General features: G+C 41.7%; 1 protein-coding gene across 6 annotated transcripts in view; it reads left to right on the forward strand.

Annotated features, from left to right (window-relative positions):
• Positions 1 to 17586, forward strand: part of ADD3 (adducin 3) — a 100979-nt gene that overhangs the window by 69062 nt on the left and 14331 nt on the right. For 4 of the 6 annotated variants that reach the window (XM_054204574.1, XM_054204575.1, XM_054204573.1 and 1 more), the window contains one exon: positions 3962 to 4185. In XM_054204574.1, the coding sequence (XP_054060549.1) occupies positions 3991 to 4185 (195 nt within the window). In that variant the 5' untranslated portion in view covers positions 3962 to 3990. Of the gene's footprint in view, positions 1 to 3961; positions 4186 to 11354; positions 11499 to 16416; positions 16672 to 17586 lie in introns of those variants that run through there. The other 2 variants (XM_054204577.1, XM_054204578.1) reach the window with 2 other exon arrangements.

Consider the following 17586-nt stretch of genomic DNA (forward strand, 5'->3'; position numbering starts at 1 on the left):
AATATGGAGGCCAAACCCATGAGCTATATTAGGCATCAAAGGACGGGAGGACATGACCTGTTTTCTTTTGTAGCAGTATCAGAGGTCAGTTCAGCATGAACCAGGAGAGCATCACTAGACAGGGGAAGCAGAGTTAGATTAACAAGTTACCCTGTAGCAAGAGCTTTGGAGCCTCCTTGTTTCACAGATCACTAGAAGTATTTTTAGCAGAGATGGGGATTCTGTGTAACAAAAATGTATACATGCTGACTTGCTCTTCTTAGTTTCTTTTGCCCCCCATTGGAGTAGTTGAACCATAGGTGGGGAAACTGCTCTCCTGTAGACTCTGAATCTCTTTCTGGTGTGACAGCATATGCATGTTAGGCCAAAATACGGGCTAAAATATGTGTCTCAGCTAAGAAAGAGTGATGGCTTTCACCAGGAAAAAAATCATATCCTACTTTAGGTTTGATTTCTCTGCGTGTGTTTGTTCTTTCTCACCAGTCTAGATATAGTGTCTTGTTGCTATAGGGGCATATGGTCTCTCATTTCCACCTGTGTCTCTGGGACCACTTATACTTACGCAGTATAACGTGCATAAGAAACATCAGCTAGTACTGCTCAGGAAGGTGATCTCTCCCTTTCTTGTAATTCATGGACATCATTGAAAGGGGTGGAAGCCAAAGGTAGCCTTGCAGTAAAGCTGATTTTTCTTTTAAGTGAAGGGGAGAGAATCCTTAATCACAATTCATAGCTTTTGAGATCTGTTTTTTCTGTAAATACTTACTTCTATGTCATTGCCAGTCCTGTGCTGAGAAGGAGGTACAGATTTCTAGATCCCAAAAAGCTGAGCGCTTTTTTAGCAAGTGTCCCTTTAAAAAACAAAAAAAATCAGTGTAAGATGCAAATAAATAATAAAAAGAATGGCTGATTTGTTTGAAAATGTTCCAGCCGAACAGTAGGGGTTACATGAGAGTCAGCCTGGGCCCAACAGAGCAGGCATTGAACCAGACCTAATAAGAACAACTGGACCCAATACCCATATTATGTTCAGTAATGGAGGTTTTTTTGTAGTACAAGGACTTTAATGTTGTAATCTTAATGGCTAGAGGTAACTAACCAGTCTGAAAGGAAAGAGGAAAAAATGAAGTCCAAAGCAATTAGAAAAATCTCTTGCAGATTTTAGGTATTGCCAGCCCCATTTGTGCCTTTTTACAGATGAATGGGCTTTTCTGTCACTGTAAGAATGAATTGTAAAGTAACAGACTTGAACTAATTATGTCCTGTAAACCTATAATAATAACAATAAAGGTTTTTTGAAGTTCAGACATGCGTGTAGTTGCTCCAGCCAACCAAGTGGATCAGCACTTGCCACTTGGGGTTAACGGGATTCAGGATCATTTTAGGAAAAACAGCTGGATAAGGCAACTCCTGGGAAAAAGTAACTGAAGAGCAGGATCACAACTGGTTGCCAATGCAAGTAATTTTCTTGCCATCTGCATTTCTAGACTGCTCTTAGTTACCAGCGGGTGCTGGGAGGTGTCTGTTCTGACTCAGATGGAGGTATTTACCCCAATGCGGGTGGAGAACAGTGTAGGCTGAGAGGTCTGGTCTTAGGCTCTATGTACCTTGTCTTATTTGGAGAGTGGGCTTATGGTCTTGCATCTTCTCACGATGTTTTTTTTCTTTTGCTTCTTAAACCCCGCCATTTTTTGGAGAGGGAGAGGGGGAGGGGAGACATAATACGTGGTTACATTTATAAAGGTATCTCTTCTAACCTGAACAGAGGGAAGCTGAACTATGATCATATCCTCAAATGCTGTCCCAAGAGGTTTATCCTTCTGCTTGAATCCTCCCAGCTGGAAAAGACAATAGTTCATTCTTTAGAAAAACTTCAGCTCCTTTTATACTTCTAGACTTTTTGCAAACTCCCACTTCCTTGATGCAAGCCCCTTGCCTTCTCCCCAGCATCCCCACATTGACTACATGTAGCAGGCTTCCCAGTGGTCAGTCAGCAAAAGCTGAATGAACTTGGACTGTGCACAAGCAGCAAATGCAAAACTCACAGGTATGCTTCCACATCCTCCGTAACGCAGCCATCAGAGTTCACGGAGCTTGCCTCCAGGATGCAAATTTTATGTCCCGGAATGTGGTATGTTCATCCAGCATGCCAGGTACCTCCTGGAAGCTCTGTGCCTGCAGCTGGATAATGTTGCATCCCAGAACGTGTTTTCTCCCTCAAAAAAAATAAAAAAAGAGGGTGTAAATAACAAAAGCAATTACAACTTGTAGTGATTGTTTTTAAGAAGACTGTTAGTTGTATTTCATCTCAATCCCAAATTTTATCTTAATCTGTAATGTACAAGAAAATCATAGGCGCTTATCTGCTTATGCTTTCCTGGCTCTGTAGGTAATATCTGTCTTGTTTTCTGTCTGCAGTTTCGTACTCGGTAGTAGGGCTGCAGTGCCCCAGGATTTCATCCTTGCGCTCTCCCTTGCAGTGTGCCAGCAAAGCTCTTTGGGCGTCAGTGTGGGAAACTGGATGAAAACCAATTTGCATCCTCTTGCCAGCCTGGTTGGTGGCATGGTTGCAGCAGAGGATGCAGTGCAAGGACTGAAAGGGCTTGTCGCAGGCAGGAGGAGAGTGTGAGTTGCTGAAGCTGGTCTTAACAGGGCTTCCAGATGTTTCATCTGGAAAATACATGAGGTTATAGTTGGAAGAGTTCAGATGCTCCACAACAGTTCACTGTTCACAGAATACCTCAAACAGTAGTTGCGCTGACCCAAAAGAGGGATTGGTGAACTATGCAAGGACTGGAGCAAGGACACTTTAAACCACTGAATGTCAAACTACACTGTTCAGTACTGCTCGACAACTCTCATTCCTTCATGTTTGGCTTTTTTTTCTCTGAAGATGTCAATTATTTACATACCAGATACATTTGCATGCAAATATTTTTATATTAAATATATTATTGAACGTAGATATTTGCATGTTAAAATGTATTTTCATAATACGCTATCTCTTCCTTCAAACCTGCCTCCTCTTTGTTCCTCAAACCTGAGAAAACGTCCCTCTTCAGTACCCATTTGAGGAACACTGTTCCCGAGTGTGTTTCTTAGCCTGATTCTTTATATGAAAATTCAGGTGTCTGCTTTTTTGCTTTTGATCCAGCTCTGTTTGTGTTTACAACTGCTTATCAGGTTTTTTAATCAGGTTTTAAGCGTAGCTTTCTAGACATGAAAGGGTTTGGGTTTTTTCCTAGTGTAATGAGCTTCAGTGAGAATCTTTGCATACAATTGCACACAAGAGGAGAAAAGCTAAAACTCAGCTATTTGCAGTGGATGCAACCTCAATCCTGCACACCCCAGCATACAACGTTCTCTGCAGTTCCCTCTGTGTCTCCGAGTGTCTCCTGAAAGTACATGCACCAGCCTGTACTCTGTGGAGATCCCCTGGCAGTCTTTGAGCAGCCTGGCATCTCGTCTTCAAGCTGGGGTTATGAGATGCTTCGGAAATGCTGTAATTGAGGAATGTCTTCATTCAAGTTGGAGATGAGCTCTGAGCGGATGTTAAACAGAGGCCCCATCTTCTGGGTGTGTTTGGTTGAACATGTCAGGAAGGAGAGCTCTATAAAAACCTTGGGGGGAGGGTGATGAGTGTGATGTAAAATGATACAGGAAAGTTTGTCATAAAATATATTATGGTCATTTCGAATGCCATAATTTTCAATTGTGTGCCGTTGGTTTTTTATTTGAACTTGGATAGAGATGGTTGTGCACTACCAGCGAACTCATTAATGGTTTCTAAACACTTTTGTAGAATTTTTCCTTGGTTTTCTGATTATTATAATTATTCCCTTGTTCTCCTTTCATTTTAGATGTTGTTCTGCAGAGATTACTTGTGCTCAGACTTGGAAGTTATATTCAGTGCCTTCCTTTTAATGGTTAATCATTCTTCCCTCTTTTTCATTTGTTTCAGGTGAAGCCTACCATTGTCAGTGTTGAAGCATGAGTACTGATGCCAGTCAGGTGGTGATCACCTCTCCTCCCCCGGCCACAATGCCTCACAAAGAGCGGTACTTCGATCGCATCAATGAGAATGACCCGGAGTATATTCGGGAGAGAAACATGTCTCCTGACCTAAGACAGGACTTCAATATGATGGAGCAAAGGAAGAGGGTCACTCAGATACTGCAGAGCCCTGTGAGTAGGATTAAGGGGGGATGGTAGTCAAAGAGTGTTATTTTCTGAGATTCCTGATTAACTTTTTGAGACTTAAAAAAGGAAATCGACGTCACAGCTTGCTGGAATAACTCTGGACTGTCTTCTAAGAAGAGTCACCGAACAGATTATCCAGCATTTTGTTTGCAAAGTTTTTTTATCTGTGAACAAGCAGCCTTTATTGTGTTGGTTTTGCTCCTGATGCTGTTATATTCTTATGCTTCATTGCACTATTACAAAAAGATCTGGCTGGCTGCAGGGTACTTAATTAAAACTTAGGGGCTGGGAAGAAAGTGAAGGAGTCACCGGTCAAATGGGAAGAAATTAGGGCACTATGTGGTGTTCTGCTTTCTGGGTTTGAATATTAACCTATCATTTGCATCAGGAATGCTTTAATTAACATTTTAAATTGGGTTAAGTTTGTTTAAAAGCCAGACTATATGTTCTTTTCATGTCCGTGGGGGTAATCATACCCATACTTGGCCATATTAGCACTCATCTACTGGTTGTGTAAGTTCAGTACTTGTGTAGGCTACGTATAAAACTATTAAATCTATTGAACCACTCTCGTATTAGTTTGAATTTATATTTTAATACATGCATTCTTTGAGTTTAATCTGATGAATACATTGGAAAATAATACTGTTGCCTTGAGTATTTTGAAGCCATAGGGAGTGAGTAAGGCCTGTGTGAGGGTAAGCCATTGGGGGTGTTGGGTTGTAATGCGAGTAATGAGGATAATGGGACTGGGAAGGGGTTAAGCACCTTTACAGATCCTTCTCTCTTCCTCTGTAAGTTGGGGTGCTTCTTCTGTAATTTTTTTTGAAGCTTTTCCATATGTAATGAGATTGCAAACAGCTGTTAGTAATCACCCTATTATAGTCATCCATGAATAACAGGATTGTTTGGTAAAGTGTTGTCGTGGAGTGCCTCTTGGATCTGTGTGTTGCTCTGAGTATAATGTGAACCTGTTGACTAAGGAATTTATTACTTTCAAGTCAATTTGTGCAAGCTCAGTTTTGCAGCCAAGCTCTTTTATGAAGAAAATACTCTAAGGAGGTATTGCATAATGCTTTAATCATGATAATTTTATGTTAAACATTCAATTGTAAAATGTGATCGGAGTCTGCTCCTTCCTGTTAAAATATTCACATTATGAGTAGCCAGGACTCACAGCAAAGACTAGATATTTAGCCTAACAGATAAAAATAAGTTAGACACCTTGTTTGGGTTTGTATGTGTGTTATTTTCTAGTCCTTTCAATGGCCGTGTTGAATCTGATGAGTGTAACTATTTCCTTAACATTTTGGGGGGACCTTTTGCCAAATCTGCCAAACGTAATAAATGTCCCTGCAGTGTCAGCATGCAGATTTTAGGAAGGGGGATGAAGAGGGGCAACCCCTGTGTCTAGGTAACCATTTTAACAGAAGGTTGGAGGACAAAGAGCCTCCGGGCTGGGCTGCTTTAGTGTCCTGCCATAAGAGAAGTTGAGCCCAGCACTCTTTCGAAAGTGACTGTTCGGAGCTGCCAGTAAGTTGCAAGTTTTTGTTGTGTAAGGGAACAGTTGTCCAAATACATGGCCTGCTCAGCTCTTGGCACCTACCAGGGAGAAATGCGGATGTGGGAGCTGGGTGAATGATCAGGCATGAAGAGGAGGTGTCTGAGCTACCAGTTCCCCTCACTTAAGTATCTCCTTTTATTGTCTCTTTTCTTGAAGTAGAGAATTTAGGGGAACCCTGTTCTGAATTCTTGTGTGAGGAAATAAAAGCATTTTTAATACAATATCTGTGACTGAATGTCCATCAAGCAAATTTCATAACTGATTTGGGGATAGAAACTGCATTATTACTTCCAGGTTCCAGCTGTGATATGCCACAGTGTTCTTGAGAGTCAGGGCTGAAAAAGATTACCTTGTCTCCTGCTGAATGTAGTATTTGTTACAAAAGGGCCAGAAAGCATTTTCCTGTCACCAGTCTGTGTAACAGAGGCTCAGGATTGAATTAGTAAGTATTATGCATAATGTTTGTGTTCTGTAGCTGCAGAATTAACATTGCATAGAGCTTTGTTGCCTCTCTGGTTTATTCCAGTCGACAAGGAAGAAGTAGGTTGAAGGTGTTCGGAAGAAGAGAAAGAGAGATTATCAGACACATTTTAAAGAAGAGCTTGCTGGCTGATAAATCTTCACCCAGTCTCAGATATATGTATTCATATCTTCACCCAGTCTTTCTGTATGCATTCAGATCAGAGAAATAGTCATTGACTCATCTTCTGGCAGGTATTAGTAAATATGAAGTATATGTAGCAAGGATAATACCTTTCTTAAAAATAGATGGGCATGTATGGACTTGGTGAGCTTGTTTGAACATGTGCTTTTTCTGAGCAGAGGATTATGATGTGAAACTAAAGGGTTAATCGCTGTCATATACTAGGAAGTTTAGGTACTGATTTAATCTATTAACAAGCTTTTTTCTTTCTTTCAAGTAGGAAAATCTAAATCATTTAGCAAGAAAATAAATTAGAGAATATATTTCAGGTGTATATTGTGCAATGCATGTTACTGAAAGGGGCTACAGCCCTGACCAGACATCTGCAGACATCAAACTGCTGCATCTCTCTGATGTGCTGTTTGATGCACGTATTGATGTACAATCTGACTATTCCTCTCTGATGTGCAATTTCCCTTTCCTAAATTAAATAATTTAAAAGCTCCCGAAAAGCCATTCCCATTACCTCTGATGCTTGCTAATGTCTTAGAGTCTGTTCATAATAAGTCTTAAAAAAATTATAGGAGTTTTATGACCGCTGCCCACGAAGAATATCCTGACATTATAAGTGAATTCTCAGACATGTTTGCTTAATGCTGCCTGTAACCCATGAGCATCTGACAGCCTGGAGAATCTGATAGGACCTGCATGTTTGTTGTTCTGTGTCTGTTAGAAAGGTGGAAAGTAATTAAGATCAGCTGGGCCAGAGCAGCCTGATAGCATCCAGAGGTACTGCTGGCCGATCTTTAAGATAAAGCTTTTTAAGTTTATTTCAGTAAAGTCTACAAGTTCAGAAGGTTCAGGTACTGTGTCATTATTTTTAAAGGAAAGGTACTACATTTATGCAGTGGACCAATTTTATTGCTTTACATTGGATCTGAGATAACTGTAGTATATATCCAAAATTTGAAAAGATGGGGGAATTTTTCAGATTTTGCAACTTAACTCTAAATTAAAAACAGTTTTGTCTTTTTATATGCTAAACAAACATATATTGCTTGTTACACGGAGTAACTATGTCTTTCAAAGAGTAAACATTTATTTGCTGTATCATCAAACCCCTTATTTCAGTTAAGGTATGCAAGTCCTCCTGGCCTTCATTTCCTTCTGGCATTTCTCTGGTGCCTTCACCATGGCAACCAGAAGCTTCAAAAACACTTAAAAAAAAAGAAAAAGCAATGGCTGCACAGTTGTCATGTGGAGACTGAACAGTCAGTTCAGCCTCGAGGAGCTGCATGAATGTGCAGCAGGGAGAAACTCCCTCCAGCCTCCCGGAGCAGCCAGGGAAGGTGTCGGGTGTTTCTGCGGGCAGGCAGCAGTGCCAGGCTGCTTCCAGTGACATGAGACCATGTGAAACAATTGTCTAACCAGCAGGACAGCTAACTACAGGCTTTAGCTAACAGCACTCCCCGGTTCAAGAAGGACAGGGAACTGTTGGAGAGGGTACAGCAAAGGGCTACAAAGATGATTAGGGGATTGGAACGCCTTTCTTATGAAGAAAGGCTGAGGGATTTGGGTTCTTCAGTCTGGAAAAAAGACAACTGAGGGGGGGACCTTATCAACACGTATAAATACTTAAAGGGTGGGTGTCAGGAGGATGGGGCCAGGATCTTTTCAGTGGTGCCCGGCGACAGGACAAGAGGTAACAGGCACAAACTGGAACACAGGAAGTTCCACCTAAACACGAGGAACTTCTTTACTCTGAGGGTGGCAGAGCACTGGAACAGGCTGCCCAGAGAGGTGGTGGAGTCTCCGTCTCTGGAGACATTCAAAACCCGCCTGGACGTGTTCCTGTGCAACCTGCTCTGGCAGGGGGGTTGGGCTAGATGATCTCCAGAGGTCCCTTCCAACCCTACGATTCTGTGATTCTGTGACTGTGTGTGTAACCTGACAGGAAATTAGGACCGCTGCTTAAACTGCATCGAGGGGAGTGCCTTACATCCACTTTGTATCACTGTATTTGAATAAAAGCTACCAGTCAGAGTGGAAATGGGGAGAGGATGCATTCACTTATTTACTTAAGACATACTGTTACATGAAATATATTTCATTATTTTTACTGATGTAAGAAAAAGTTGGAGTAGTCAAATTTGTGTATAAAGTGATGAGTTGAACAGATGAAATATGTAAACATAAAAATGCCCGCATATTGGAATTTAAATGCCTGGTTTATGTTTTGAATTTACCAGGGAAAGTTTTGTGCAGCTTGTCAAGACCTATTGAGTGTGTACTTGCCAATTTTGCATACAAAACACACAGTTATTTGCATCTTGCTTGATTTTAAGTTGAGCGCTCTGCTGACAGGATCTCATCATGCTTTGCTTTAATATCACGTTGGATGTAGAGAGCGCACACACGGTCCATGTGGCTCTGCAGGGCGTTCGGGGCGATTCTGGCTCAGCGCTGCCATTACACGAGGGCACTAGTTCAGGTCTAGCCATCTGGATTGCAAAGTCAGGGGGTTTTTTATGCTGAGGTTAAAAATGTACTTCTCTCCCGTGCCTCTCTTCCTTCCTGCCTTTTACATGCACACACGCCTCTGCCTCCCACGCCGGCGGCTGGTCTTGCCCAAAAAAGTGGGGAGATAAGTCCTGCTTAGCAACTCCTCTATTCAGAGGTCTGCCTTAGCATGCAGGCAGATTTTTCTTCTCAAAAACAAGCAAACCCACCCACACTTGAATTTTTTTTTCTGGCTATGTTATTTTCAAACCACCAGGACAGAGATGAAGGATGGTTTGATTTATTTTTTTCCCCAACTTTTGCAATTGTCTAGCTTACTTTATTTTGTATTGAGTGAACGTGCAATATTTTCCCTTTTGGGGCAGTTTATTTTCTTAAAATATCAAAGTCCTTTCAGTTCCTCGCATGTTTCAGCTTCCACTGCTCTTTCCCCACAAGTTCAAAAGCCTTTCAGATCCTTCAGGAGCATCGCCCTTTGGCCAGGAAGGGCTTGCAACCTCATATATCCCCTGGGGACCCCCTCACTGGGCAGGCCTCTCGCATTGCAGCTCCCTCCTCTGGCTTCGGTCTTCTCTGACATCTTCATGACTTCTTCAAGGGAGTCATGACCCTCCTCTCATCACAAAGGCTTTTTTCATGGCATGCTTTCATCATACGACCTGTGAACATTTCATTCACAGGGGAGATGAGCTCAACTTGGCACATCATTTAAGACACTTTGGAAAAGGTCTCTTAAAAATCCCTTCAAGATCCCCTCTGAGCCATGACAATATCCCACTGAGCCTGGGGCAGGCCTGGCAAGTTCAGTGTTTTAAGTGAGGGGGGATGTGTGCTCAGGGTAGTGCTGTGTTAATTCAAGGCCAGCCACTAGATCTCTATGAGAAACCAAGTAATCCCATTGCCGTAATTCCATTTCTGTAGCTGCGACGGTGCAGGGTCAGTTCATATCCGTGTTCTGATGCATACCAGCACAGCAAGAGCAATTGAGGGTTTTGTGCTGTTCCCTGCTTTTTTGTGTTAAAAATGAAAGTTACCATTAACTCCTTTCTTATTTCCATATTGCTGCTTTCCATTTAGTTTGAACTGTTGTTTTCATTAGATATTAATGCCAACAGTTTCCAAATTTAATTATTTTTTGTTGTTGTTCCCCCATACGTATTTCTAATCTTCCTGCTGGTTGTTGAACTGTTTGGGTTTTTGTCATTTCGGAGACTGTCTGCAGATCCTGTTGTGCTTTTGGCACCAGGTTCTTTAAATTATTCAAATCATTCAACAATCAGATCCATTCTCCTTTGCCTGATAACTTTCGTATGGTCCTTTATGTATTTGAAGTTATTCATTGCAAATAATTCTCTGAATTAATTCTGTAGGAAAGTGATAGGGAGATAGAAAATAAAATGCATTGTAAAGAAATCCACCATTTTTCTTTCATTCACTAGCCTTGTAAATTCTGTCTGATGAAGGCATCAAGAGTTGGTCTGGTGAGAGCAGCAAGAGGGGTTTCCATTGCAGTACAAGTAATGAATAACAATTAAAAGGACTTACTTAGCTGTATTCTTTTTTAAGTCTTGTTTTTTTTTTTTTTTGCTGTTAAATAATCTTTTAGTTTAGTACAAGCTCTTAACAGTGCCTGGAAAGTCATGCCTGATGACTTTCCTCCCTGGCTGCAGGAGCACATGCATCCAGAACGCCCTGCAAGAGCTCTGCCCGTAGTCTGTCCTGGGGGCTCCCACCCTCCCTACTTCTGCGCTTACTGAAAAAACAGTTAATTATGCTCAGAAATACGTAAGACCCCTGACAAACTGAAATACGACTTCTTCTACCATTTGAAATTTCAGTGGTTATATTCCGTCTAGCAAGATGCATAGCATGGCTTTACTCCACAAGAAAACATGAAGGAGGGACGCAGACCCCGCATTCCCAGCAGCAGTTGTGTGAGCGTGGGGATTGCTGGCGCTGGGACTTCGGGAGCTGGCTGTGCTGAAGCTGGACTTTGCAAAGGAGTTCAGTGCTTCAGGTTTTGCTTTAATCATAGGGTATCTTGAGGCTGCTTATCGCAGGAGGAAACACAGCTTCAGCTCACGGAGAGGAAGGCTGGTGTGTACCAGGTTAGAGGAGCTGGAAAAACCGGCACAGGCTGAGCCCTGTATGGGACCAGCTTGCTGTCAATCGAGTCACTGAATCCAGCCCAGATCCCCACACGCTTCACTGCAAGTGAAGAGCTTATTATAATTATAACTTTACCTAATTCCCCATATTTAATACAGTGTCTATTTCTTTCTGTCTTAACGCAGAAGCTCCCTGTTTTTTTTTCTTTCACGGTGTTAACAAACACTTTCTGTGACTTATCTTCTCCCCGCCAGCCTTAACTCACTGGCGGTTTTTTTTGTGGCCAGCTCCACCCTTTTCCACTTAGGGCACCCGTTGTTTGTATCTAAACTCCAGTCTTAAAACAGCCTGTTACGAAGCCATATTGGCTGTTTCAGTGAAGGTCTTCCTCTCCGCAGGCAGCTGCATTTACAGCACAGGACTTAAAATTAACGTCTCTTCGCTCTCAAGAACAAAATATCAGTTAAGTTTTTGAAACTTTTCTTCAGTGGTGGTGATTTGGCTTAGAGACTCTTTGTGGGCACATTTATATGTAGACGAGTTGAATTAGACCCTTTTTAACAATGGATTTAAGGTACATAAACTGATCAAAAAAGGGCAAAAGTGAAAATGGGTAAAGGGGTTTCTTGTGTTGTTCTGCAGCTCTTAGGCTAACAGCAGTGCTGCTATTAAACATAGAGACCTCATGTTTTCTGTCTACTTTCCTGTGGATTGACAAACTGTTTGGACCTTACTGTAATTAGTCCTGATGTGAGCTCATGCTTTCTCCTCTTAAAGGTTTGCAATGGTGTGGAGTATTTTTAGTGACCTGTATACCATTGTTTTCTCTATTTACAGTGAAAATTTTTTTCTTGTTATTTTATTTCTAATTCTTTTGAGTGGATAAGGAGTACGTGGAGAAATCAGTGGTCAACAAACAAGAAACAGCATAGAAAGATAGTCAAAATACTTACGAGCCTGCATACTTCTTAACATCCTCAAAGAGCTGCCTACCAAGATGAAGAGATTAATACCATCATTTTCTAGCAACCCTGATATTCTGTGCTACATATAGAGGTGTATTCATGTAAAATAGGTTATTCTAGTAAGTTAGTTATTCTAGTTTTGCTGCTTGTGTGGACTGAAAAATACCAGTTGTCAACTGGTACATGCAAATGTTGCTTTGATTCTTAAAAGCCCCAATTTATGCTGTCAGCTCACACTTAGACTTCCTTCTGAATGAAAATGGAAGTAAATGAGTCAGAACTGAGGCTTGTAACTTCACTCTTGGGTTTCAGAGAGCCCTTGCAGCTCTACGTTTAGAGATTTTTGCATGTAAACTGCTTGAGTTTGTGATGAGCATTTGAAAGATGATTGCAAATATTTCTGGAGAAGTAATTTTATGATATTAGAAAGACGTTGACCTAATCATGCAGCTAATGACTCTGTCAAGTTCTGTTCTGCAGGCTGCAGTACAATGTAAGGCTGGCTAAGCTGGTGTAAAAGAGCTGGCTGGAGGTTTAGAAATAGTTAGAAAGCTTAGAAACAGTGAAGTTCTAGAAACAGTTTTAGGGACAGGCTGAGCTGCCCTGTATGTTTTTACTGGTGAGTTGTGGGGAAATTCATGTCTCAGTGCAGGTAATGGAGTGGCCATTCAGAATGTGGGTGAGATGGAGGTGGAGCAGCCAGGTACCACCAGCTCAGGGCAGTCAGGTCAGCAGCTGGCGGGCTTGGCCGTGCAGGGGATGCTTTGGTTCATGATGTAAATGCAAAACTGTGTTTTCTTCTGGCCTAACTTAGTGTACTTCAGCTCACTGCAGTTTTGAAGAGAACAAGCTCAGTCCAAAGTAGTCAAAGGGGAGTTTGCAGCCTGCTGCATACTGAGGTCAGGATATTCGCTTAGGTGTCTGTCTGCTGCCAGGTGAATAAAAGTTCTACTCAGCATCCTCCTAGTTGTGCATCTTGTCTGACATGTCGCTCTACCTCTTTACCAATAGCTGCCATGGGCCCAGTTTTCATACCACGGGCTGTTTTCTATGCAAACTTTCAGCAGGATGCTTGAAGTGCTGTTCCGGCACAAACAATGGGGGACACTGGTGCTTGGCCGGGGAGGTGAACTCTCTGAAGGCAGAAGGATGCTTGTGCAAACAGGAAACAATTCTCAGCTACGGTGGCGTCGGTTATCCAGGCAGCAGCTTTGCTGTAGCACTGGTGCAGGCACAGGCAGGGTGGCCGGGTCCAGAAGTGGTGCAGCTGTGTTGATGGGGCAACTGTGTTGATGGGCAGCAGCCATGAGGTGCTCTGCTTCTCGCTTTGGGACTCGGTACCCCACTGTAAAAAGTCTCTGCTCTTACTGTATCATCGTATGTCTAAAGTTTGTGTTTTAAAAGAATATGAAAAACCAAAAACACATGTACCCAAAGAGCTGTTTAAATCCCAGAGCTGAAACTTTATTGAGCAATGCTGAGCATACAGCTGAATAACATAATTTTTCATTCATCTGACAGTACGGCTTTTTTTTTGTCAGCATTTTCTTGTCCAATACTACATCTGAAATTACTAGTGACCTTTCTGCTTGAAAAATATCTGCTTTGTGCCAGAGCAGAGTCTTTGTCATCTTTTTGAAAACATCTCTCTCAAGCATGACTTTTACTTGGTCACTTATGGGCAGTTGCAGTGTAATGCTATATATATACTGCAGTCTTGTGAATTAACGCAAAACCAAACTGCTTGGTTTCCAGGCTGCAGTTAGGTTTTTCAGAAGCAGATTCCTGCTGCTGAATGGGTCAGATCCCATCCCAAAGTCGGAACCCTGCATGGTAGTGGTTTTACAAAAAACAATGCTGTACAGTGAAAGCTCCTATACAAATAATTCATGTAATGGCTAATATTTAAGGTAAATTGTTGTCCAGAAGTAGGTGATGCCCTTCACGTGAGCCCATCAGGAATGGAGGAAGGTTGTATTAGCACATGTGGGATGGTTATCTAAGGACATACAGGTCTGAGTTTTAAAGGTCTGTAGCAGTGAAGAAAAAGTATTGAAATATTCATAAATATGTATGGAGGAATGCGCGTGAGTCATGTGCATGACATACTGAAGGCTGCAGTCTGCTAGAAAACGTTGTGCACTGGCACGTGGATAAATTGCGTATTTTATGCACTTCATCCATATCCTCACCTCTGTTTTACAGCTCATCCCAAACTGCCATATTTGCTGCTTGCCCTGGCTTTCCTATCTTTTGTTATTTCTGAAGTAATTTTTAAGGAAAGCTTGTTGTTTGGTTTAAGAAAATTGTTGGTACAACACTAAATCCGCATTTGTAGTAGCCTTAGCAAGTATATAATAAAATACTGTTAGCATCAGAGAGCAAAACTAAGCTCAGAACAATAAAAATAGCATGATCAGAAAGCAGAAGAATTAAAAATACAATAAGAAATAAACCAAAAACTCTTTCTGTCAAAAATTGCCTAAAATGTATTACACTACCTTTTTTCACCTGTACAAGTAACATTACTCGTACAGGTTTAAAAAAAAAAAAGTCTGAATATGACTAATAAGAGATTATTGTGAATGTTTTTGCAGATCCTTTTTATAGTCCTTGTTGAATTGAAGTGAGAGTGATTTAATGTTGTAGAGATAACTGTTTTTCTCCATCTCCTCCCGAGGAAATACTTCCATAAATTTCATGAATTCTGTCTTCCACATGGCCCCCAGGAGACTACAAATGTGCTGTTTCCTTATATACAGATTGTAAACAAGAGTGGAAGAGCAGTTCAGCCTTGCAGAGTGTGAAATGGCAGAGCTTTCTTGCAGGGGGCCTCTTTCAGGAATATTTGAGAAGTAATTTAATATCTTGGAATGACAGAATTTGGAAGTAAGTGTTAGTAGAGTTTGTTGATGAACTATATTGGCCAGTCGTTGTCTCTGCAATTTTAATAGATCATGGTAACAGAAGGAGAAAGTGCTGTAAAACCATAGCCTCATGGTGAACCATTAGCAGAAAACTGAGCTGGTGCTGGGATGGCTGGTGCTTGAACGTCTGTTTCATGTGTTTGAGGGGTTTTTAGGGCGGGGGGGAAGCATTCTGTAGTGTGAGGGATATGATGTGCAAAGGGCCAAGGATGTACCTCTGTTGTTATCTTACATCTCCCAGACTTTCAAACAGGTTGGTAGAACATAAGGTTTGGAACTTGGCTCATTTTTCTATGCACTTGTGAACTGTTTGACCACCAAAATGCTTTCTTCTAGTTACGTGAAAAATCCTTATGTCTTCTACAGGGGATTGTATAAATCATGTGCATCTGAACTTCATTCAGAACCACTTTGGTTGTAGTGAGAGATGCCCAGATTTAGGTACTAACCAACCTCAAGCATTTAATCTAGGCTCTCAGTGATGATGAATCATCAATTTCCTGGATTTTCAGATTGTGATTTTTCTGTGTATCTCTCATTAAACACCCTGTGCTGCACTTGAATAGTCACTGGGCATTGTGCTTGGAGTATGTAAGAAGCTACTTACTGCTCCAGTACTCTGCAAAGGGGGCTCTGGGCCTCTCAAAATGAATGTCCCAAATGGGTGGAAACATCTGAACTCAACCTCCACATTGCTGTTCTGTGGAAATGATGACAGGGCCCTGATGCACCTTAAAGACATGTTTTGGGCATTAGTAAGTTAATGCTTGTGAAGTACTTGGATTTACAGTAATTATCTGCCCAGAGAAAATTTTGTCAGATAAATAATAATTGTCATCTGAACAGAGTATGAGTAGCGTGCACAAAGGGCACAGGGCCACATGCTGAGCCATGAGAAGAGGAAAAAGTACTGAATTTCTTTTCTAGTGAGAACTAGCCACTGTATGCCAAATGAGGCACGGGGACAAGACAACTGTGGTATGCTTAAAGATTATTATCTGTGTGCAAGAGGGGCAAAGAAACAACATTTGTGTGTCTGACTTCCAGCAGTCCGGGCTTGCAGCCATGTTTGGGTTCCAGACTGGGGACAGTGCTCGTTATTCTGCCAGTAAGGGTGGTGCCCACATTGCCATTGGAACACACGGAGTCATGATGATGATGGCCATCCTCAGAGCTGAATCACATTGAGAGGGAGTGGGTTTCACAGTCATCTACAGATGGACAAAGGAAGAGAGTCGGGGTATTTTCTCCCACCACTTGCGGTTTTCCACAAATCCTTGTTTGCCTTTCTGGCAAATGCCTCCCATCAGTTTCCCTTATGGACTCCCAGTGCTGATCTACTTCTTTTCTCCCAGACAGGTTCCTTTCCTCACTCCGTTCCTTGTTTCTTCCTTCCTTTTTCCACATCTGCTCCCCTCCCCTGCTGCACAGATCTTCCCTACAGCAGCCACTAAAGAGAAAAAACTGACTTTGCCTGTGTATCTTCAGGCTGGCAGGAGGTTGTTCAGCTGTCTGGGGGATGCTGCATGCATAGTCTGGTCTGCACCAAGAGATCCACGTAACAGATCTCTGCGTAGTCAGTCCGTGTGAATTCTTAGAGGCTTTACTTACAGAAATCTGGCAACTCGCAGGTACACATGATCCTGACAAAATTACTTTAAGGAAGAGCACAGGTGTCTGAAAACTTGGAAATAAAGGTGTAGTTATGGATGTTTAGCTGCCCAACTCAGAGGCCATATCAAGGTGAGTCTCAAGGATGTTTTTGTGGGGTCTGGTAGTCTCTTTTAGAGTCAAAACTGTTGGTGAACAGACTGTGTCATGAGATCAGTGGATTTTACCCAACAAAGTGGGTGTTTTGGAGGACTGAATTAAAATTCAGTGAAGAAATTACATTTGCCATACAGAACTATTTCATTTTTTAATTGGGAGCAAGTACTCTACTAAGGAAGGCAAACTGAAAGGAGCAGTTACATACAGGGAATAGCCTGGAGTTATAATAGGAGTCAGCTGCGTGGTAAAGGCACCAAATGTCTTTCTGGAATGAACCAGCAAGAGCATTCGCAATACACCTCAGCTCGTGTTGTGTGCAGCTTTGCGTACTGCTGGTTCAGTGAAAAGCTGGAAGATGCTGCCAAGAAATAATGAGAGGCTTAGAAAATATAACCTATAAGGGAAGTTTGAAGGAACAGGATTTACTTAGTCTAGAAATGTCAAGACTGAGGTAGTCCTAGGACGGATGTTTGTGGTGGGTAGTGGTTAATCTGTCATCTAGAAGGGACAAGTTTTGTCCACAGTGCATAGTATATTATATTTGACACTGTGAAAACCTATTTCATTATATGTTCTGCAAGAGTTTATCTCTTGGCGTTGCAGACATTTTATACAGGAGAAGAGGGAAGGGTTTTTCCCTTTGAGAGAAGGAAAGACATAGAGAGGAGATGACATCGCGGCGTTTCTCTAGTTTTTGCATGTCTGTGATACTACTTAGGGATGGATGAGCTCCAGTTTTCCAGTTGTTTATAACTTAATCAAATTTGGATGGATTTTCAGAGTGATTACAGAATTAAAAAATATCCAGCACTAAAAGCACCACATCCTGATTGAATTTCAACTACCTCTTCCAAAATATGGAGAACTCTTTAATTATTGATTAAAATG

The sequence above is a fragment of the Rissa tridactyla genome, chromosome 6, assembly GCF_028500815.1.
Source record: "Rissa tridactyla isolate bRisTri1 chromosome 6, bRisTri1.patW.cur.20221130, whole genome shotgun sequence".
In the NCBI taxonomy this organism is placed as follows: domain Eukaryota; kingdom Metazoa; phylum Chordata; class Aves; order Charadriiformes; family Laridae; genus Rissa; species Rissa tridactyla.